The following is a 23485-nucleotide window of genomic DNA, read 5'->3' as shown; positions in this document are numbered from 1 at the left end:
AAGGCTAATTCACAGTGAACATCATGAGAAATGCAGCAGGGTAAGGTGTTTCCTTGGGTGGAGAGGTCCAGGGAGGGAATTCATCACAAAGGGCAGTGTGTAACAGTGACCAATGTATCTGTTTGGTGGGGCTGTTCTAACAAAATACCAATCACCAGGTAGTTTAGAACAAGAAAATATATTTGCTCATAGTCCTGAAAGCCAGAAGTCCAAAATCAAGACTAAGGTAGAGTCCTGCTCTCACAGCAGGTTCTAGGAAAGGATCTGTCTTGGATCCATCTCCCAGCTTCTTGTCATAACTCCAGTTTCCCATGCCTTTCTCCCTGTATACATGTCTCTGTCTCACTGCAAGGGTATCAGCCTTATTGGAGCCTACAGGTCAGGCCAACTCCAACCTGACTTTATCTTCACTAAAAGCATCTACAAAGATCCAGTTGCTAGATGAGGCTGTGTTCTGAGGCCTTGGTGGACCGAGCAGCAGATAGGAATCTGGGCTGGGAGAATTCAACAATCCAATATGCAATGCAGACCAGGGATTTCTGCCTTGTCATCTCCAATCTCCTATGACTTCAATGTCTAAGCCAAGTCACCATGGAATTCACCACAAATTAGATCTTCAGCGCTTATTTCTTTGTAATTGGAGATCAGCAGCCATCGATACAATGTGACAGCAAATTAGGACCAAATGACTTTTAGAAAGCCTCTAAAATGGTTTAGCCTCTCTTGCTTCAATTCAAACGTATCGATGGGCTTGTTAAGAATTCTACTTCCCTTGTCTTGTTTCCGTTTCTCTTCAGGGTAAATCTGAAAAGTCTATGCCTTTTATGAATAGCATCTTGCTTTAATATTTTTTAATACACAATACCTTTGTGCCTTTCTAAGTGTAAGCATGCATTCGTGTGTGGGAAACCTTCTGATAACTTAGAAGAATTTAGTTTATCTGTTTCAATGGTTTCCTTTAACACACTGAATTATAGGAATTCTCTTTGAGAACATGGCTCAAGTGGTAATGTGCTTTGAGTTCACCCCCTAATACTTTAATTAGTAAATAAATAGAATTCTTCATTTCTTGATATATCAACTCTGACTTCTCATGGCAACAAATGAGGTTAATCAGTTTGTATATCTTAACATTTCTTCTCTCTCATCTCCCTTCCAGTGACTATAACAGCATTCAGCTTTACTACATTGTGACTCTGTGGTGTCCCTGTCCCTGTTGATGGGCCATCATCCTTGTTTAGATTTAAATCATTGCTTATCCCCTGTCTTTTTGTCAACACATCTTCTCTGTTCCTAGAATTTTTTCCCCTTTTTCTGGGGAAAGAGTTTGAACTCAGGGCCCCATGTTAGCTCTGCTTCACTTGCTCACCAGATGATCTAACACTTGGGCCATCTTCCAGTTCAGATTTTTGAGAATTAGTTTGGAGACCAAATCTTATGGACTTGTCTGCCCAAGCTGGCTACAAACAACAATCCTCAGATCTCAGCCTCCTACATAGGTAGAATTACACTTGTGAACTAGCAAGTTCCTGTCTTGTTTCAAGATTCTTATTTTGATTATCATTTTATTATTTCATTATAGAGCAATTTTTAAAAGCTTAAGAATGCTTATTTTAGTAAGATTAGGAGTCCAGGTGGAAATTACAAATTTCAGGGATATAAAATCCTTGCATTATACATCATACAGCCTTTCCTTTAACTCTCTCCAGATGTTAAATCACTATTTTTTATTTTTAATGTGAGGAAGACACCTGATGTCTGTCTGAATTTCTTCCCCATGTAGATAGATTTACTATTTTATTATTATAATGATCATAATCATTATCATTATTATTGTTGTTGCTATTATGATTATTATTACCTAGCTAGCTGCTACATGTAGACAACATTTTTTTTCTTTTCCCTTATAATTTCTTTATTGTCATAAAATGATAAGCCATGTTAAGGAGTAACATTTAGTACAACTCAGGCATTCATAATGTTGGGTGATCTCTTCCACTAACTGTCTCCTTCCAGAGCCCATACCCACGAAGCTGTCACCCCCAACTTCCCTCCTGCTGGCTCCCTGTCAATCATTAACTTACCCTATATAAAACCCACTGATAGCAGCACATTCTCTGTGCACTAACCAGGCCCCAAAGGCTGAGCCCCAAAGCCCTCCCCCCACCCCGGCCTGCAGACTCCAGTCTCTCCCCTCCCGTCCACCCTCTCCACAGCAAGGACACGGTGTGAGTACATCCCTCGAAGGTAAAGTGCTAGAAGTCTGGGACTGAGTGGGACAACATGGGAGGCAGTGGAACTTCTGACCTAGTAGGGGGTCGTTGGGGTGGTGCTCTCAGAGGAGACTGAGGGAGGATGCGTGAGAGCCTGGTGAGTACTTGCAATGGGGTTGTCACAAGCGAGCAAGCCCAGCCCTCTTCCCTCTGTGGTGTCCTGTCTCACTATGTGGTCGTCCCTCACATGTCCGCAGCAGAGCGCGGCCTCCTTCCCGGAGGTCCTCACCAGCGCTGTGAACACCTGCACCAGGCCACACACCTCTAACACCACGAGCCAAAGCAGCTCGGATCTCTTCTTTACATAATACCTAGCCTCGGGTCTTTCATGATAGCAATGGAAAACGAATTGCTAAAATGCCAATGTGTTTGTGAAAATCTCAAGAGGGATGGGGAGAATAGTGGAAGGGGTGGTACTGGTCAAGAGGCACGGCGCTCATCAACTGACGTGTTGAATGGCAGGCCCTTTGTACAACTACTCAAAGATAATTAAAAAAATAGAAATTGAAAACAAAAAGAAAAATGCAAAAGGCTGATTCTCTCATTTCTTGAGCAAACAGAAAATCTTGGAACACTCTTGAATTTGCTGGACCAAATCTTCATTATATATATTTTTTTCATCTGCCCTTTTTGTTGGTTTTTTTTCCTTGCCATTTTCCCTCCTCCTCTCTTTCATTAGCTCTAGTCCCACAGAAGTCCTCCTTGGATTTGCAGTTGTCTTTTAATGAGGCCAATATACTGAAGCTTTAAAACAATGTAGAAAATGAGGACAAAGAGGGGGCAGCAGAGAAGCCTGAAAGCTCATGCTCAAGCACACACTCAGCAAATACTATCCACTCTTCTCCAGAGATATATTAGAGTTGGGATCCCATTACATTAGGGTTAGGGTAAAGATTGGTGTGAGATTCTGCGTGCCTGTGGCTCATGCCTGTTAATTCTAACTACACAAGAGGCTGAGATCTTAGAATTGTGGTTCAAAGCCAGCAACAAAGTCCGTAAGACTCTTATCTCCAATTAACCAGTGAGAAGACGGAAGGAGAGCTGTGGCTCAAGTGGTTGAGTGAGAGCCTTGAATGGAAAAAGCCAAACGGAAGTCAGATGTCCTGAGTATCAAGCCCTAGTATGGCATCCACATGCACACACGCACATGAATGCGCGCGCACACACACACACACACACACACACACACACACTATTAGTGATACCATTGGAGGTCCTCCACTATTAAACTCACAGATGAAACCTGAGGCCCCCATGGCTGAAAAGGTTGGACAATTTACAGTCTTGACCTGTTGGGAGCCTATTTCTTTTCTCTGCTTAGCATCCACCAAACAAAAGGCCACCTCTCTTCTCTTCTCCTGCTCCATTTCCCCTTCGCGCTGTTCCTTTGGATGAGAGGTGATAAAACTGTACAGATGGTGAATCTTCACAGCCCTCCTTCAATTCAGCCTCCGCAGAAATCTCAACTTAGAGGTGATTTCTGCAGAGATGTACTCTGCCTCCTATCTGGCCCTCAGTCACCGGAGTCTGACTTGGGTCTTGAGGGATTTTTATCATGAAACAGTGGATCACATCCTTTTTGGGGATGCTGAACTTTGCTAAAAATATGGAGACACGAGACTCAGCCCTGGGCCAGTGCACTCTGGTGCAGTTCCTGTCCCTTCGGGTTGGTGATGTCATTCTTTTGCAGTTTCATAAAAAATGATGCTAATACTCTATTTTTATGTGGTTGCTACTGGGTTTCAGGAAGGGGCATTAATTATAAATCCCCTCACTCTCTTGTCTTTTACCATAATTCCCTCAGACTGAGCCTCATTTCCTTTCAGAATTACCCTATCCTGGAAGGTCATTAAGCAGTTTGGGATCTTGAGTACTAAATGGCTTTGAAATTTTTGCTTCTTGGTCTCACACTGGAATTCTGGACTGCTTTATCTCACTTTGAAGTTTCTCCCTTCCCTTGACATGTAAAATAACTTCCCTCTTCCCTTTTTGTGCTGACATTGTGGCTTTAACTCTGAGCCTCATGTTGTCTCTTGACTTTTTCATTCAAGACTAGCACTATACTGCTTGAACCACACCTCCGCTTCTGGGTTTTTTGCTGGTTAACTGGAGACAGGAGTCTCTTGGATTTGTCTGCCTGGGCTGGCTTTGAACCAGGATCCTCATATCTCAGCTTCCTGAGTAGGTAGGATTATAGGAGTGAGCCATCACCACCACCCTCTCCACACCCTTCTTATAAAGAGTGCTAAGTAAGTAGCGATTAATACTGTACGGTAGGGATTCTTAAGCTCACACTGGAGAACTACTGGTCCAAGAAGTCTCTCATCCCTGACAGTATGTGACTCGTGATTCTCTTGGAGTCATCCGCTATCCAGGAAGACAGAGGCCACGCCGAGGAGATGTCTGCTGCTTTTAGCTGCTGAGGGTTTGGGGTTGTCTTTGAGTTTGAATACTAGTATTAAAGCTTGTCCCTGGGCACCATCCTTTAGCTTTTTCATTCAGGGTTGGTACTCTACCACGTGACCACACTTTTGACTTTGGCTAGTTAATTGGAAATAATAATCTGCTGAGGCTGGCTTCCAACTTCAATCCTCAGATCTCAGCCTCCTGGGTAACTAGGATCACAGGCTTGAGCCACCAGCACCTGGCTTGAGAGTCAATATGAAGAGCCAATAGAACTCTCCTTTGACCTATCTAGAAAAAGCTAAAGATCCTTAGCTTCTCCTACTATTATTAACAACACATCACCTCCCAGCCTCAAGTGTGAAATGCCAAGCCAGTCCTACATTCCTCGGATCATCGCTTTCATATAACCTCAGGCTGTGGACGGCAGGCTAAGCAGTTTGGAAGAGCAGTGGGGGCAGAAGGACAGGGGTCAAGGTCACACTACTTCAGGGGAACCTCTGGAGCCCATCCTCCCATGAAGGTTGGCATTTGACTGCCTCAAACAGAAATGAGCTAGTTTGTCATTCAAATTCACATTGCAGGTTGTTTCAATGTTTGGCCCAAGGACAAGTGAAAACAAAGTCACACAAAGCCTCATTCATGCAGTCAGCACAGATGTCAGGAGGAAAGACAAACCTTAATAATGTGGAGCTTGGGTAAGAGGTTGCAGTCTGCCAGTGTGAGCTCGTTCCCATCCAGAAACTTCCTTCCAGAAACAGCAACATCTTCGGCGCTCTGGGCATCTATTTCATCTGGCAAAGGGCTGTTCAAGTAATTATCCAGCTTCTTCAGGGCCCGTAACAGGTTCTTTTCATAAACTCAAACAAAAAGGCAAGAAATTGCTATGCTAGGCCATGTAGGTTCATGTCACTTACTTTTTCCCTTTTTTTTTTTTAGGTCTGAGATTGAGACTTGAAATAGGTACCTGATGCTTTCACTCGCTGGCTGGCACTCTACCCACTGAGCCATGCCTCCACCCTCACATCAGTTATCTCTAACGAGGATGGAGAGAGCTTGAGATCCTTCCTGAGAACTGGCCAGCCAACAATTGGTGTCAGAAAGAAAGAACATGGCTGTAGATGCCTGAATAAGGACTCGTTCCACCCCGGAGAATTATTGTGCTATATATACAGAAGTGAAGCTGTGGCTCAAGTAATAGTGTGCTTGTCTTAAGTGAAAAAGCTAAGGGGTAATGCCCAGGCCCATGATTTCAAGCCCCAGTACTGGCACACACACATAAAAAAAGAAGTGTGAAAAGGCTGTGACAAGGTAAGCGCTGGCCAAAGTAACATTTAAGCAGTGACAAACACCTTGAAGGTGTTTATTTTACCCTAATAATGCCAATTTCTGCTTCCCAATTCCCAGACCACCTCAATGTCTTTGAAGTCATGTGCAGAGTCCATGACTCTGGAAATATAGCTGGATAATATTGGTTCACCTCTATAATCCTATCTTCTCAGGAAGCTGAGATCTGAGCAGGAAAGTCCATGAGACTTTTATCTCTAACTAACTACCAAAGATGCAGGAAGTGGAGCTGTGACTCAAGTGATAGAGCACCAGACTTGAGTGAAAAAAAGCTAAGGGATACTCAGGAGGCTGAGATCTGAGGATCACTGTTCAAAGCCAGCTCAGGCAGGAAAGGCTATGAGACTCTTATCTCCAACAAACTACCAGGAAACTGGAAGTGGTGCTGTGGCTCAAGTGGTAGAGCACTAGCCTTGAGCTGAAGAGCCTAGGGACAGTGCCCAGGCCCAGAGTTCAAGCCCCATGACCGACAAAAAAAAAAAGGCTAAGGGACAGTGCCCAGGCTCTGAGTTCAAGTTCCAGTACGGGCACAATTTTTTAAAGCTACATTCTTCCCATATTTCCAGACTCCTATCATGACTCTCTCTAAAATCCGTGTGAGTTCCTAGGATTGTATGTGCTGCCATAGAGGCCACGTAGAGAGAGAGAACAGGAAGAGCAGAGGTACTCACTGTCGTTTGTGTCCTTCTTGGTGTTTTTAATAAATGCTGAGAATTTGGCAAATACATCATTTCCAGCAGAGTTAGATTCAGGGTGTTGAGTTCCCAGTTTAGGGTACCTTGAAAAGTTCAAAATTGGAGGATCACAGAAAAGTCATGTTGGAGTTAGAATAACGCAAAGAGAAATCTCTTTCTGTGGGTGGATACGAAACGGAGAGAGTCCCTTTGTTTATCCAATCTTCATCTCCAAAGTTGGGTAGAGGCTCAATATGGGAGAACCACATTAGGGCCAAAGATTTGTTTTTTCCTGACAATCATCAGTCCCGGGACAATCATGGCTGGTCTAAGCTCCCTAGCTAGCTGAATGAAGGGAATGGACTAAAACATTTCTTCTAGCCCAAAACTCCATGGCCCTGAATCCTAGCACTAACTCCTTACCTCCCCCATAAAGCACCTGAGAATGGCCACACACACACACACACACACACACACACACACACACACATACACACACACACACACACACACACACACACACACACACACACACACACACACACACACACACACACACACACACACACCCTGGACGGCTCATCACCTCCTAATATCCCACCCCCTCCACCTCCACCAGATGTGGGTGCAGTCACTAAACCCAGGCCACTGGAACTGATGGCATCTAATCTGCTTGGTTTTTCCTGTGTCAGACCATGAGATAATGAAAGGATGATGTCCCACAGCCACAGTGAACCACGCCACACACAGACAAGAGCTTTGCAACGGTCTGTTCGCGCTGGTTTTATCAGCCTACCTCGGGGGAGCTAACTTCTCCTCTAAGAATTCTTCAATCTTATTCACATCTGTCTGGACTTCACCATCAAAAGTCATAAAAGGAGGGTTTGTGCCGGGAGCCAGATTCTGCAGGTCTGCGGGTTTCCTGAGTAGAAAGGAATAGCAGTCCTTCAGGATTTGCATTGACTGCCAAGGTCTAGCTATATCCTCCCCAGTCTGGAAATTGAGAGCCTCGAGAAAATCAGTTTTCCTGGTGGCATATCCAGCAATGGTGTTGGGATGGACTTCAGGGAGGTCCTCAGCTGGCCCGTCACGGGGACAGCAGGGGCCAGGGCCTCCAACTTCACAGTCCATCCATTCAGCCCCCATCCGGACTACACTTCAGGCTCCTACAATTGACATGCCCATCTTACCATGGGTCCTGACTTGCGCGTGCACATGTGTGTATGTGTGTGTGAGCCATGCGCGTGGGAAAATTCAGGGCAAGCTACTTGGATGGCTCGCACACCCTTGTCTTACCTCTTCAGATCCACAGTTGTCACATTGAATATCACACCTTTGAGCCAGAGGATCATAAAGAGACGCTGTGAGAATGGACAGTTTCCGATACTCTCCCCGTCATAGCCAGCCTGCAGATGGGAACAAAAAAAGATCTTTATCTGAGCCAGTCTCTCCATGAGCTATCCGTGCCAGATACCACAGTGTGCACGCACAGCCAGTGTGAATTTTTATGAATGGTCATAAAATCATAAATAGCCTGCCGAGACCATGCAACTCGGGTCTGTGCCAAGTTGTGGGTGGGTGTGGGGAGAGCGAGAGCACTCACACGTCCACATATACACATGTGTACATGTACACACACACACACACACACACACACACACAGAGTGCAATGCACACAGGCTTTTCTTCCTTCCCTGTCACCTACCACTTCCAGTCATGTTGGGCCTTGGAGTACAAGTTCACAGAAAGAAAGAACAGAAAGCAGGAACTCTTCTCTTTTCCAAAGGCAAAAAAAAGAACAACTTCTTTCTTTCCATCTTCAGATCTGAGACAGGCAGCAAGGCCCCCCATCCAAAATGATCGTGTTTAAAAACACCTTGCCTGACTTGTGCACTGACACACCATCTCGTGCCATGTACAGGATGTATGTTTTGGATGACATAAACTGGACATGAGAAATTCTATTCCCCTCCTCTGATTCGCAAAGGAGTGACGAGGAATACGTGTAGATTACTACACAGCTGGCTTCCATGCAAAATAATTGCTTCCGAAATCCCTCAAAGCAGTTCATGTCCTCTCATAACCCAAATGCAGACACAGAGAACAACTCACTGAACACAGCAATCTTCTTTGGGTTTGTGGTAGAGTAGAAAGACAAGCCGGGTGTCAGCGGCTCATGCCTAGCTACTCAGGAAGCTCAGATCTGAGGATCGTAGCCAACTGAGGCAGGAAAGTTCATGAGATTCTTGTCTATAACGAACTAGCAAGAAGCCAAAACTGGAGCTGTGGCTCAAGGGATAGAGCACTAGCTTTGAGCAATAAAGCAAAGGGACAACATTTGGGCCCTGAGTGCAAGTCCTAGTACCAACAGGAGAAAAAAGAAGAAGAGGAGAGAGAGAGGTGTTGGGGACATAAGAGAGCTTCCTGTGGAGCTTCGTAACCCCAAGTCAAACAAATGCTGGCTCCAATTCTAACCAAGGCAGCTCAGAAAATTTTCTTCCTATTCCATCTTTGCTATCCCATGAGTCTTTGGCATGGCTACTCTCATGCTGCTGAAAGGTGGCTTACACATGCCCCTAACATCCTGCTATGCTTTAGGTGAGTGTGTCACGCAGAAGTTCTGGAGGCAGAAGCCTATTGCCCAGTGACATGGCATTGAGAGGTGGTGCGGGCCCTTTAAGAGGTGGAACCTAGTAGATGGTGTTAAGTTACTGAGGTGGCAGCCTTCAGAAGAATTAGTGTTGGCGTCAGGAAGTGAGCTCATAAGAGCAAGGTGTAAAAGAACAAGGCCAGGCCCTTCCCACCGCTGCCTCCCTGTGTCACCACGAGATCTCTATATGAACTCCTGCCCTGTGTCTCGGTCCCCGGGAGACGCACACAGAACCCTGGGTTCAATGGACCTCTTTTCTTTGTATGCTGCTCAGTCTCAGGTATTTTGTGACCAACACGGGAAATAGACTGATACACATCCTCAGGTTTCCTGTAACACAACCACACTAAGGGCACGTGAGCACCGCCACGTGCAAGCCACGAAGTCCACAAAGATGGAAGAAAGTGAAGAAAGTTGAGAAGATTCAGAACGGTGGAGGAATGCAAGGCAGAGAGTGAAGAAAAGAAAAAAAACGTGGCTCAAGAAAACAGTGAAAACTTGTTCAACCACTTTGGAAAGCAGTATGGAGGTTCCTCAAAAGACTCCACATAGAGCTGCCCTAGGACCCAGCAATCCCACTTTTGGGCATTTACCCAAATGATCACAAACAAGACCACACTAAAGCTACCAGCACAACTATGTTTATTACAGCATTATTTACCACAGCTAAGATATGGAACCAACCCAGATGCCCCTCAGTAGATGAATGGATCAAGGAAAAGTGGTATGTATACACAATGGAATTCTATGCCTCCATCAGAAAGAATGACATTGCCCCATTTGTTAGGAAATGGAAAGACTTGGAAAAAATTATATTAAGTAAAGTAAGCCAGGCCCAAAGAAACATAGGTCCCATGGTTTCCCTTATTTGCAATAACTAGTATATGTCTGTGACAAGCAGAAAAAGGTCAGATAAGTTAATGTTAGGTAAAATGAACCCCAAGATAAGGACTCAAATGTTTCTAACATATTTTTTGGGGGGGAGGGGCATCTGGTCGTGGGGCCTGAAGTCTGGGCGCTGTCCCTCAGCTCTTCAGCTCAAGGCTAGCGCTCTACCACTTGAGCCACAGCACCACTCCCAGCTTTTTTCTTTTTGCTTATGTAGTGCTGAGGAATCGAACCCAGGGCCTCAGGCATGCAAGGCAAGCACTCTACCACTGAGCCACCTTCCCAGCCCCTCTAACATATTTATAAGATGATTTTTTTGTTGCTTTGTATGTTTCTCCCCCATAGTCCCACAGTATAACCCCTGCTTTCACTGTATTTGATGTTGGTATAATTTGTGGAGGGGAAGGGAAAAAACAAATCGTTTAAATAGGGATACAGGTGGACCCATTGCAACAATGAGATGTACAAGACGTTATGTTGAAAAACGAACTTAACAACTTTAGCGGGGGGGGGGGGGGGGGGGAGAAACAGGTGTGGGGATGGGAAGGGATGGGAAGGGGAAAAAAGGAGGAGGCAACAATGCTTGATAAGAAATGAGTCATTACCTTGCCCATGTAATTGTAACCCCTCTGTACAGTATTTTCACAATTAAAGAAAAAGAAAATTGAGCCAAGAGTTTCCTGGAGGTGACCCTGACTTCTGTGACCTGAAGGGAGCCCCCTGTAGGACAAAAGACCACTCGCTAGAGGACATTCTGACAGACTTAGAGGATAAATGACAGACAACCGTGTTTTAAGAGACCTGATAAACTCCTTCATAGAAAAGGAAAGCTATTTTCTTATTGTTGTTATTATACTGGAAATCAAACGCAGGGCCTCACAAATGCTAGACCAGGGCTCTACCAGTGAGCTAACTCCCCACCCCAAAGGAAATCAAGTGGCCAATAGAAAGCTTTATTAGCCAACGAGACAATGCAACGGAAACCACAACGAGACACTACCACAGACCCACCAGAATGGCGAACAGGTTTGACAACACCCAGTGTGAACAAGAGCTCAAATTCAGGCAACCACTCTGGAAATCCAGCAGTTCTCTGCCAAAGCTAAGCATCCCTTTACCCGACGATGCAGAAATGCTACTTCCTACAGAAATATGTGCACTAAGACACATTTAAGCAAAGCTTCTTCACAGCTTTAGAATGGAAGGCTGAACCTGAAAACAACCCAGACATCATCACCGCCGAATGTGTTGTGTTCACACCTTGAAATACTACACCACAGTGAAAAAGAATCAACTACAATTGAAACAACAGTGTGAATGCATTACATACACACACACACACACACACACACACACACACAATGTGGAGAGACAGAGTCAACAGAGTCCCAGCACAACTCAATGTAGGTGCTCAAACTCAGGGAAACATGTATGTGAACACCAGTCAGAAGAATACCAGACAAAAGGGAAAGACCTAGAAATGTCAGGAAGGACCCTTTCTAGGTGGAAGAGATATTCTGTACTGGGACATGGCTTCTTGGGTATATTCAACTGATGAGTTCTTAAGATTCACGTGTTTGGTCAAATATAAAGTTTATCTCAATCCAGAAGTGTCTTTTTTAACACAGTTGGATTCAGAGGGGTCTCAGATGAGGCCCAGGAATTTGAATTTTTTAATTACAACTTCCCCAATATGATAGAACAGGTGGTCAGGGCCACAGTTTGGGAAACACAGCCCTAACCTAATGTCAAGCAATAGCCAAGATGGTACGCTAGTGCTAGCCATGTTTGAGCCTGACCCATGGGGAGACAAGAAGATTTACACAGCTTTCTAATTCATAAATAGCAGAATAAGCATGGAGATGGTGACTGAGCTTCATTTGTTAAAAATAATCATAATAATAAAGACACCAATAAAGCCAGAGCACTGAATTTAGAGTCTCCTATGCTCTGAGCCTAGCTTCTACACATCCTCCGTCCAGACTTCTCTCTGTCTCCAGCTGGCATCTATTTGTCTGTCTGCCTATAGTGGGAAGGGTGTGAGAAGTCCCCAAGGTGGCCTTTATAAAGCTCTCTGTTATAGATGAATCCCAAAGTATCACCCAGCCTCACCCCCCGGGGGCCATTCCAGCCTAGAGGTCACACAGCATCCCTGCTGGCCTTGAGCAAGGGCGAAGGCAGGGCTGGGCTATGTATGGGAGACCCAGGGCTGGCTGCCTGGGAATGTGGCCCATTGGCCGACAGCACATCCCCGCCTGCTGCAGCTCTGTGGACAGTCAAGCCAGGCACAGAAGGGAGAGGGAGAAGGAACCTAGGGACCCAGAGCCACACCGTTGGGCTGGTCCTGACTTGTCCTGCAATTTAAACCTCTTATTTTTATAATAGCTGCACCTAAGCACAGTAAAGTCTAGAATAGGGTCTGGTAGAGCCTGGCAATTGTTCGTTTGTCTTCCCCCTGCCTCTCTAGCCTTTGGAAGCCTGCCATGGCTCCTTTTGAGTGTGGCAAATCCCTGCGGAGACCCCCCCTGGTCCTGATCAAGCTCACCTTGACAATGAGCTCTGTGTCTGGAAGGAGCCGGCAATTGGAGAACCACCCGGTGACTCCGCCCAGCTCCCCGCTCCAACACTCTCCAACTCAAATCTGTGTTTTCTTGCCATTTCCTGAATCCCAGAGCTCTCTCTTTAAGAGGAACAAAGACTCCAACAACCTTTCTTTCTTTTCTTCTCTTCTTTCCTTTTCTTTTTGCCTTTTTTCATTCCTCCTTCCCTTTTCCCCTTCATCTTTTTCCCTTTCTTTCTGCCCCTCTTTTCCCCTCTCCCTTCTTTCTTTCCTTCCTCCCTTCTTTGCTTCCTTCCTTCTACCCTCTCTTCCTTTCTTCCTTCCTCCCTCTCTTCCTTCCTTCCTTTCTTCCTTCCTTTCTCTCTCCCTTCCTTCCTTCCTTTCTTCCTTCCTCCCTCTCTTCCTTCCTTCCTCTCTCTCTTCCTTCTTTCCTTCCTTCCTTTCTTTCTTCCTTTGCTTTGGTCATACAGAAAAATCACTATGTAGCTTTGAACTCACAATCCTCCAGCCTCTGCCTTTTATCATTTTGGGGGGGGGTTCCCTTTGTGGGGCCTGAACTCTAGGCCTGGGCGCTGTCCCTCATCTCTTCAGCTGAAGGCTAGCACTCTACCACTTGAGCCACAGCGCCACTTCCGGCTTTTTTCTTTTTGTTTATGTGGTGCTAAGGAATCAAACCCAGGGCCTTAGGCATGCAAGGCAAGCGCTCTACCACTGAGCCACCTTCCCAGCCCCTGGCCTCTGCCTTTTGAAAGCTGGGATTGCAGGTATTTACCACCATCTGGCTCACCAGACATTTCTTTAAAAATAAAACAAAAATCGCCTTTGTCATTCAACGCTGTGAAAATGCAGACTTCACACGCTCCTTTCTGCTCTGCAACTGGAGGCACCCACGGGCTGGGCCGGGCTGCGGAAGATCAAGCCACAGGCCACAGCACAGCCCGGACACTGCAGAAGAAAACGAGGAAAGCTCCTGCGTGCGCTTCCCCCCAACACTACACTCTTCCAACACCATGTGGCCAGGGAACCGAAGGCTGCTAAGCATGTTAGAGGAATTAGCTAGCTGCCCCAACTGCCAATAAAACAGGATTTACATATCCAGTGTTGCTTCATCTTAAATTGCTCTAAAACTTTTTATTTTTTTCCTGTCTTAGTCTGTTGTAAATGAGGGGGTTACGGGAACACGGCGGGAGTGACAGGACGCCTAGCTGCCTAACTTTATTACTTTAATGTGCTTCAGCGCTGAGACAGTGCCAGCAAACATAAAGGCGAAGATATGCCATCTCCATAGCGATTATTGAGCAATAATGGGAAGGGATGGTCCTGATCGCACTCATTAGCCAGACAAGATGATAGGATAAATACCTCGACGTGAGGAGAGAATAACTGACAGTTGCCATAATTAGCATGCTCGTTGTACGTATGAAGTTTTATTTTTCCAATGCTGATAATTCTCTCCAGCTAATTGCACTCTGATTCAAACTTTCTCAGCAGGGCTCTCAGCCTGCTGAGAGCAGGGGGAGTTTTCATATTGTACATATTTCTGGTTAAAAAAGAAAAAAAAAACAATCAGATGAAGTAGTTTCAGAGATCAAGAGTGTCTCTTTTCTGTTTTTGTTTGTTGTTGTTGTGACTGTTGGTCATGGGGCTTGAACTCAGGGCCTGGGAGCTATCCCTGAGCTCAAGACTAGAGTGCTCTACCACTTCGAGTCACAACACCACTTCCAGATTGTGGGTGGTTAAAAGGAGATTATAGAGTCTTCACAGATTTTCCTACCCAGGCTGGCTTTGAACCATGATCCTCAGATCTCAGCCGCCTGAGTAGCTAGGATGATAGGCGTGAGCCACCAGCACTGGGCTGAGAGAGGCTTTTATTTCCAGTGAAGACCTAGGTGCCTGGGATAACCCAGAACTGCACATTTGCCTTTCCAATTCATTTTTTTATTATCTGCCATAGCAATTATCAAGTGAACACCCACGCTTTTGATGTGTTCCAAGAAACTCCTTTCCCAAGCGACCCTTGCTGTGGCTTTGGGGATGCCCGTGGCTCGATCAGCAACTCTACTGCCCCCTGCAGCCCCTCCGAGTCCCCGCAGGAACGTGGAGGGGACAGCTCTTCACCCCGGTCCTCTTGAACGGACACCCACCCTCTCACTTCTGCACTTACTCCATCCAGCATTTCTGGAGAAGATGTTCCCTTTCCTTTTCTATTTTAGCTCCTTCTAAGTATTTTGAGCTTCCGGCAAATGACCTTTCTGAGGCTCTGGAGGACAGACCCCACATCATCTTTCAGGAACGTCGCTCCAGCTACCACCACCTTGGACAGGCCCTGGCTTCCTGGTGTCACCTTGACAAGGGTACCACCCTCGGGATGACAGCAGGGGCTCCTCAACACCACACCCTCCGACTTCAGCCCCACCACCACCTCCATCACCCTCGCTCCCTCTCTTCTTTGGCTCTACCTTCCTTCAAGAAAATTCTCAGTGTTCCTAAATGGTAGACGCATACTGTGAAGTAAGCACTTTATTCTTGCCAAATACAATGCAAAACGATTGCGGGGGAGAAAAAATAAAGGAAGAGGCCGTCACTAATAGTCTAGCTCTTTTTTGTTTTGTGTTTTTTTAAGACTAGATCCCAGCTGAGAAGGTAGAGGTATGTCCTGGGAACCCAGAAGTCTTCCATGGCAAAGGTTGGGAGGAAGCATGGTGTGGGAGAGTGAGTCAGTACCCAGAGAGGAGCAAAGTGGCCAAAAGAATGGCCAGAAACAACTAGCTTCATCCGTTTCCAGATGCTCTAGCAGAATGCCAGGCTGGCTCATTCATTCATTCATTCACTATTCTATGGTGGCGATGAAAATCAAGGCCTGTACCTGTCAGAAGGTGCTTTAGCACTTGCACCAAGCCCCAGCCCTTTGGTTTGCATTATGTCTCTGAGATAGGGGCTTACTAACTTTGCCTAGACCCAACTAAAGATCCTCCCAGTAGCTGGGATTGACAGATATGTGCCACCCTACCTGGACTGAGTAATTAATAGTGAAAATAAATTGGCTTCCCGTAGGTCTGAAGGCTAGGAAATCCACTATCAAGGTGCCGGCCTTTGATCAGGGCTTTGATGCCACATGGTAATGTGGTACAGGGTACCACATGGCCAGGGAGAGAGAGAAAGTGAAAAATGGGGAATACATTTCCTACAACGCCACGGAGGCCTCCCGGAACCAGGGCATCGATCCTGGCATAATGGTGGGACCCTGAGCAACTCATTTGATCTTCTTCGTCCTCGGTTTCTCCATTTTAAAAACCAGGGATCGGGCTGGGGAGGTGGCTCAGTGGTAGAGCGCTTGTCTTGCATGCATGAAGCCCTGGGTTCGATTCCTCAGCACCACATAAGCAAAAAGAAAAAAGCCGGAAGTGGTGCTGTGGCTCAAGTGGTAGAGCGCTAGCCTTGAGCTAAAAGAGCTGAGGGACAGCGCCCAGGCCCAGAGTTCAGGCCCCATGACCGGACCCAAAAAAATAAAAAATAAAAAATAAAAATAAAAACCAGGGATCATGTGAGCGATCATGTTACTGATCTACTCCAACATCCTGGGCGCCTATTACAGGTAGCTATTATTGTCATTATCATCATCAGTATCATTACTCCCCAACCTAATCACAGCAAGACAATTATGAAAGCCAGGGTCGTTTTTTTTTAACAAGCCTCAATTAGAATGATTTTCACACCCAACTCCACCGTTCTTAAGGAACCCCTGACTTTTTAGTCCTAGACCTCATCCAAGTGGAAATTAAGAACTGGAGTCCTTTTCTTAATTACGAAGAGAGCCAATCTTCAGCCAGAAAGCCAAAGCGGAAGCCCTGGCACTCACTCATACTGGAGCCACATAACTCTCTCTGTAAAGAGTCCGGAAGAAAGAGCGTGTGAAGGGCTATGCACATCCTGACCATGGCAGGGCTGACAGGTCCAAGGGAGAAAGTGAGATTCGACCCTCTGCTTCTACAAGGAGACGGGCTGGTCTCCTTGTGAATGGCTCTGCCGCAGGGACTGCTTCCCTCTGTCCAACCCTCTGCCTCCGCCCAGGCCCCATCTGAGTTCTGCACTGTGTCTGCGGCCTCAGCCCTGCCACAAGTGCTGAAGTGTCGCCCACAGCCTCCTGCTGGTGAGCTGCCCTCCGGGCGGGCCCTGCAGCCTGCCATCAGGAAAGGAGCTAGTGTCTTCCAGCTGCTCCTCTGATAGCTTCCTTTCCTTCAGAAACACTCCAGAAAACCCATCCATCAGGTAATGGCCACTCTTCTCAAACGTTCTAGGAAGGACCCTGACACACGAGAGGCCACTGCTCTTCACTCAGGAGAACTGCTGAAGGCCCACCCAAAATGACAATCACGAGTGATCAGCTCATGCTAGTTCACCCCAGACTGACCTCATTTTAAACCAGTAAGCCGTAAAAACACAAGCGACTCAGGAGGCACGGATAGGAGGATCACAGATCCACGCTGACCCCTCCTCAACACAGACACCATTTATTAATTAATTGCAAAGGGTATGGAGGAATGGCTCAAGTGGGAGAGCACCTACCTGTAAAGTATGAGACCCTGAATTCAAACCCCAGTACTGACAAAAACCAAACTAACTAGAAACCACGGAAAGTCTGTCACCGCCCGGGCCACCCTCTTGGCTGCTCAGATAAGATCCTTACGTTTTAAAGAGGAAACTAACATTAAAGACCTCCTGGGTTACCTGGGAGAAGTTCTGGGTTCTCGACACCAGAACATCAGCACAAGTAAACCGGTCAAACTGAACCCTGAATACTAAGGTGGCCCCAAGATAAGGATACCTCAGCTGCCCGGGAGGGACAGCAGACAGATTTGCAGAGGTGTAGGAAGGAGTCTGGAACTTTAGATACAGCTTGGCAAACACCCCACGTCTACACAGCGCCAGCTAAATCAGGGGCAGTCCTGTGGGGCAGTGAACTCCACCAGAGAGTCAGAGAAACGAGGGTGTGACAGACAATACCCCCAAGGGCTCCCCACAAGTGGCCAGAACTAGGACTTCCTCATTTTTTAAACTTTTAAACCACTCTCCACAAAGGTCTCGATTTCGCTGTGATCCTTCACAGGGCTCCTTGGATGAAAAAGAACTAAACTTGAACCTTGGTCTGAGTCAATGGGGGGGGGGGGAGATACCTTTAAAATGCCAGACACATGTGATTAGGAACGGAAAAAAACAATGGCTGTGCTGTGAAATATTAATGGCAACGGTGATGATGATCACGATCAGAGCCGCAGCGAACACATATACAGCCCTGACTTTGTCCTGCTAGATTTTTAATGGGGCGAGAACAGATTGACTGAGAGCCATCCACCCAAAACTTCAGCAGAGCACAGACTCACGTCCTCATGGCAATGACAGAAGGGTGGCTGTCCTGGGCACTTGCTCTTCTTTTTATTCTAGATCCCTTGGCTTCCCCAGCGGGCTCTCAAATGTTAAACTGTGGAAACCATTTCAAGAGGCCATCGGCGCCCCCTAGTGGTCCTGGGATGTATCTTGCACTTGACGCCACTGATTTCATCCTTCCCTAATTAGGTTCATATGGAAAACATTTCTTAGTTTTGTGCACCCTCCTCTACCGGATGGAACCATCCAGATCTCACTTCAGCGTTAGGCTCCCTGAGACATACGGTTTTCATTTTTTAAAAAAACACACAACAAGAAGGTTTGGGAAAGCTAGTTGAACTCCTATCCCTGACAACCCTTCTACCTTACATAGGAAAAAACAAAAACAAAAAACAAAACAAAACAAAAAAACAGTTCAATATCATCTTGAATTTCCTCCTAAGGAGCGGAATCCTTACAAGTTCAAGGGTTCAATTTGCTAAACTTGAAATGTGTCAGTGAATACAGCATCACCCTGTAAATGAGGACAGTTTATAAACAGAGAGCACATAGAAAGCTCTTTGGCTACTACAAACATTATAGAATTATCTGGAAGTTTCACCCTCCCACATTTCTCATTCTGGCCTGCCTTGACCTATACATAGGAAGGCCCCTGGCCCAGGGCCAAATGGGATCAGCTGTTCTCCAAACAAAGAGAAACACAACAGGTTGGCCAAGGCTAACACTCCGGCTTTATTAGAAGGAAGTCTTGCCTGTGTCACATGCTTTCTTTGGCAAATCTTGCAGTTCCCTCCTATGCTCACTCCTGGGAAAAGAGAAGGCAGGGGAGGGACTGTTTCATGACTCCCCAGCTCTAGACCAGCCTGAGATTATAGACACATAATTGTCCCAACCCAGTCAAGGAGTAAACCACACAAAGGCTCCTGTTTTCCAAGGAGGGCCAGGAATGCCAAGTAACCAGAAACCAAGATCCCTAATTTGTGGCAAATTGTACAGTGATCATAGTAATACAATGTTGGTGGCAATGGGTCAATTCTTCTGCTTCAGGTGAACAGATACCAGATACGCTGATAAACAGAGGGCTGGGATTTCCAAAATACATTCATTTATAATCCCCCGTGCAGCTACATAAACCGTGGCAATGTTTTTAGATTTCTGTTAAGGATCAAAGCTAAGTAAGGATGGGAAAAACTAGAATTCAAAGAGGAAGCAGCCAACTTGCTTTCATGGTTTAAATGTGAAATGCCTCTCACAGGCTCAGGTAGCTGGGACTTGGTTGTCCACCTATGGGCTCTTTGGAAGGGATTGGATCATAAAGGCCTGACCTCATCAATGATCTAGTTCCGTGATGGATTCATAATAGGTCAGCCTGAGTAGGAGCTGGAGCCTAGTAATGGTTAGTTAGGTCTCTAGGGATGAGTCCTAGAAGGACTTAGTTAGGTCTCTAGGGATGGGTCCTAGAAAGATATACCTTGTCTCTCTGCCTCTTTTCCACTTCCCCTGCCTCTTGTCTACCACATGCTCCCTGCCACGATGCTCTATCTCACCTCATCCTGGAAACCATGGAGCCAGCCAATCATGGACTGAAACTTCTGAAAACATGAGCCAAAACATGGTGAGGGTGCTCCGTGTTAAGTCGCTTCTCCCAGGCATTACATCAGCAATGGTAAGGGTAACACATTTTCTCTACAAGACTCGCTCCAATTCAGAAACAAAACATTGATGATCGCCTGGCTGTGCACTGGGGTGCTGCAGCCACCTCTCCAGAGGCCTGTGGAGGAACACGTGCCCTGCCAGAGCCTCACAACAAACTCTTGTGGTCCTCCAGCAAGAAACACCCTGGGAAATGACCAGAGCAGCCTTCCACAATGAGATACAGAAGCAGAAATTCATCTCAACCTTAAGACCAAAGAGCTAGACCGGATGCCCCAAAGGAGCTAGAAGATCTGCGTGGATCTAGAGAACAGACTTTCATGCTGTACTGAAGATGAAATAATAATAAAAATGGAAAGCTCAGAGCCAACAAGGTAAGGAGTTGTCTGAAAGCTTTTGCTAAATCCAAGTGAATTCAAAAGAAAAAGAACCTTTAATAGACACCAGGCACTGATGGCTCATGCCTGAAATGCTAGCTACTCAGGAGGCTGAGATCTGAGGATCAAGTGTGAAAACCAAGCAGAAAAGCCAGTGAAATTCTTATCTCCAAGTAACCAGCAAGATGCCAGGGAGGAACGGTAGTTCAAGCGGCAGAGTGCGAGCCTTGATAAAAAAGCCAACCGAGAGCACAAGCCCTGAGTTCAAGACCCAATATTAGAAGAAGAAAAAAACAGGCTAAAAAGGCTAAGTGCGTGGGGAAGAACAAATAAGATAAACCAGACATGGGAGGATGGGCAGAGTCATCCTCAGTGAAGGAGGAGGAAGAGAAGAAACCCTGTGTACTGCCTCTGAACGCCGAGACTAACCCACACTCAGCCCACCCCACTTTGTAGACATGCCTGAAGCTACCAGAGAGAAACATTCTATTGCAATAAAAGCAAGTCACTGGCCCTCAGACCCCTGTGAGCGTTCTTGTCCACTGGTGGCTGAAGGCATGTGGACCAGGTGAGGAGGGCCTGGGTGGGGCTGGGAAGGATGGAGGAGAACAACACAAGAGGTGTCACACATGGTACTCGTAAACTGATACGTTGAATTAAGACCCCTTTGTATAACTAAAGATGGTTTTTTTTTCATTTAAAAGAATAAAGGCGTCCCTACAGGTTGGAAAGTAGAGTTCAGGGAATTGAAAGGTGGAGGGTGGCTATGAACTGTTTCTGACTCTACGTGTGTTTTAGGTCATCTAGCCCAACCTCGGCCATCACTTCATCGAATCCAGTCATGGGCTGGTTGTCTGATCCATCTCTGTCCAAAACCACTGTAACAGCGCCACCTGTGGGACACGGTCACAGACACACCCGTGCTGACAGGGAGCCCAGGTAGACTCAGCTTCACCTCGCCCAGAAGTCTCTGATGAAAGGAAGATCTACTCAAGAAAAGTCATCACAAGAGGGAAAAAATAGGTACTGGGTGTCCCCAGCTAAAGCCAGTTTCCTATTCTGCAGCATAAAATGGCCCCCAAAATAATTTATCATATAGCCTCTGGAATGCTTAATCATGCTATCAATAAAGGAAGCCACGAACCAATCAGCCGTCCAGTGGTCCCCAAAACACACTGCCAACAGCACCCAGGGAGTGGGGGAGAAGCACGGGGTGTCTGACCCAGCCACACACCCTCAAGGTGGAGGCGGCCATGACGGTGGGTAAGAAGCGAGGGCTCCCCACACCAGCCTCCGCCTCCAGCATTTCTCACAGCTAGTTTTGGGGTCTCCCAGTGTTGATTCCACCTGGAATCCCGCCGACAGCGGGAGGCGACGGAGACATGAAGAACCAGGAACGCACTTCACAAATGACTCCTTGTAAAGAAGTGAATTTCCAGAGCGTTTAACTATTTCCATTGATTGTGCCATTTTTAAAAATTGAGATGTGTCCACAGCAAAAACTGAATACGTACCTCCCGACAAACTCCCCAAAACAGCTTCACCAGAGTGAGGTTTTAGAGTCCTGAAAATCTGAACTAGAGACTTGAAAGACTGCTGATATTACCCACAGACACTCGGGAGGGAGGAGACAATCCCGGGAAAGGGGCTGAGGATGGAATTTATGCACTGGCTGATTTTTTTTTTCCTTCCACAGAGGCAAGGTTGCCATTGTGGATGGTTTTCCTTGCCAAAGACCAAAGAGACAACTTCGATGGAAATCTCCATATCATCACCGAACCAGAGGGAATGACCTGAGGTCAAAAGAAAAAAAAAACAACCTACAATCTTCACCCAGACTACCAATTCATTTTATCTAAAGTCATAACTAACCATTTCCACAAGGCACCGCAGAAGACAGGAAGTCATCTTTCTTGGAGGAGATTCTGGGTTCTCGGCTCTCAGAATTAGATACCTCAACTCAAATTCTAGAATTCCTGTGTGCGAGGATCACTGCACATCCTCCTGCGACTCGCCACCAAGATGCAATCTTGTTTCTCTCTGTGCCTTCTGCCCAAGCCTTGCTCAACTCTGGGTGTGAGCTTCTCACACTTCAGAGCTAATTTTGAGCCAGAAAACTCTTATTCCCAGAACCTACTTGAGTGAAGAATAGAGCCATGGGGGTGGGCCAGAAGCAGCCTCCAGGGGCAAGAACACAGACCACAGAAGGCTTCAGGGAACACAAGTGCACTGGACACCGGCTTGCCTGCCTTCCCTATCTGCCATCTTGTCCTGCCTTCCCTCGTCTGCCCTCTAGTGGTGCAAAAAGGAAACAGAAAGGATTGCAACCACCAGCCCTGGGCTTCTTTGCTGAATACCACTAGCAAGCTTGGCAAAGTGCTATCTCTTGCACATTTAGGACTAAAAAGGAAGACTGTGGTGGCTGCATCACCCTATGTTTGTCACTAGTGGTCACTGTTGTGTTAGATAATGTCATGACACAAATACTAGGCAATACACTTCTCAAGAATGTTCTAATAAGTATAGCAAGTGTGTGTGTGTGTGTGTGTGTGTGTGTGTGTGTGTGTGTGTGTACTAGGATTTGAACTCAGAGCCTTGTGCTCTTACTCAGCTTTTGGCTTACACTTGAGCCAAGCCTCTAGTCCAGCATTTTGCTGGTTAGAAAAAGAGAAATTGAGCATTACTTTCTCTAATAAATAAAAGTCCAGCTGGGAGCTAATGGCTCACGCTTATAATCCTAGCTACTCAGGAGGCTGAAATCTGAGAATCATAGTTCAAAGCCAACTTGGTAAGGAAAGTCCATGAGACTCTTATCTGTAATTAACCCCCAGAGAAACAGAAGTGGTGCTCAAAATGGTAAAGTGCTAGTCTTCAGCAAAAAAGAGCTCACTGTCCAAGCGCTGAGGTCAAGCTCCATGACCAACAACGAAAAAAGAGTCTACACAGCACATAACATTGTCTACCATGACCTTGACTCTGTTGGAATACCAAAACAGTGCTCTAGGCAGTGGGTGAACAACATTCCTCATCTGATCACTGTTGGTATAAATGTGACATTGGTGGTTCGTGTGTGCCAAGCTGTTGCTCTTCATGTCCGGAAAACTTAGAAATGCTCCATTCACCATTGCATCTAAGTCCTAAGAATGCATGTGAGATCTCAAAAACTTACAAGTGTAAACCTCTGAACTTTTTTATAAAGCCTACTAACCCCAGGTATACATAACACTTTCCAGCTGTTGTAACAGTTACTTGATTATCAGATGGGCTACGGGATT

The 23485-nt window shown here is 46.2% G+C and overlaps 1 protein-coding gene across 2 annotated transcripts in view; it reads right to left on the bottom strand.

The window, feature by feature from the left end:
- The window catches only part of Clic6 (chloride intracellular channel 6), a 38601-nt gene that overhangs the window by 3302 nt on the left and 11814 nt on the right, over window positions 1-23485 (bottom strand). For both annotated transcript variants that reach the window (XM_070030634.1, XM_070030633.1), the window contains exons 2-5: window positions 7994-8103; window positions 7494-7619; window positions 6695-6801; window positions 5355-5536 (exon numbers count right to left, since the gene is read on the bottom strand). In XM_070030634.1, the coding sequence (XP_069886735.1) occupies window positions 5355-5536; window positions 6695-6801; window positions 7494-7619; window positions 7994-8049 (471 nt within the window). In that variant the 5' untranslated portion in view covers window positions 8050-8103. The remainder of the gene's footprint in view (window positions 1-5354; window positions 5537-6694; window positions 6802-7493; window positions 7620-7993; window positions 8104-23485) is intronic.

Source organism: Dipodomys merriami, unplaced genomic scaffold (assembly GCF_024711535.1).
Source record: "Dipodomys merriami isolate MVZ:Mamm:240054 unplaced genomic scaffold, mDipMer1.0.p SCAF_2, whole genome shotgun sequence".
NCBI lineage: Eukaryota > Metazoa > Chordata > Mammalia > Rodentia > Heteromyidae > Dipodomys > Dipodomys merriami.
Note: the sequence above shows the minus strand (reverse complement) of the source record. Positions and strands in the feature narration are given on the sequence as shown.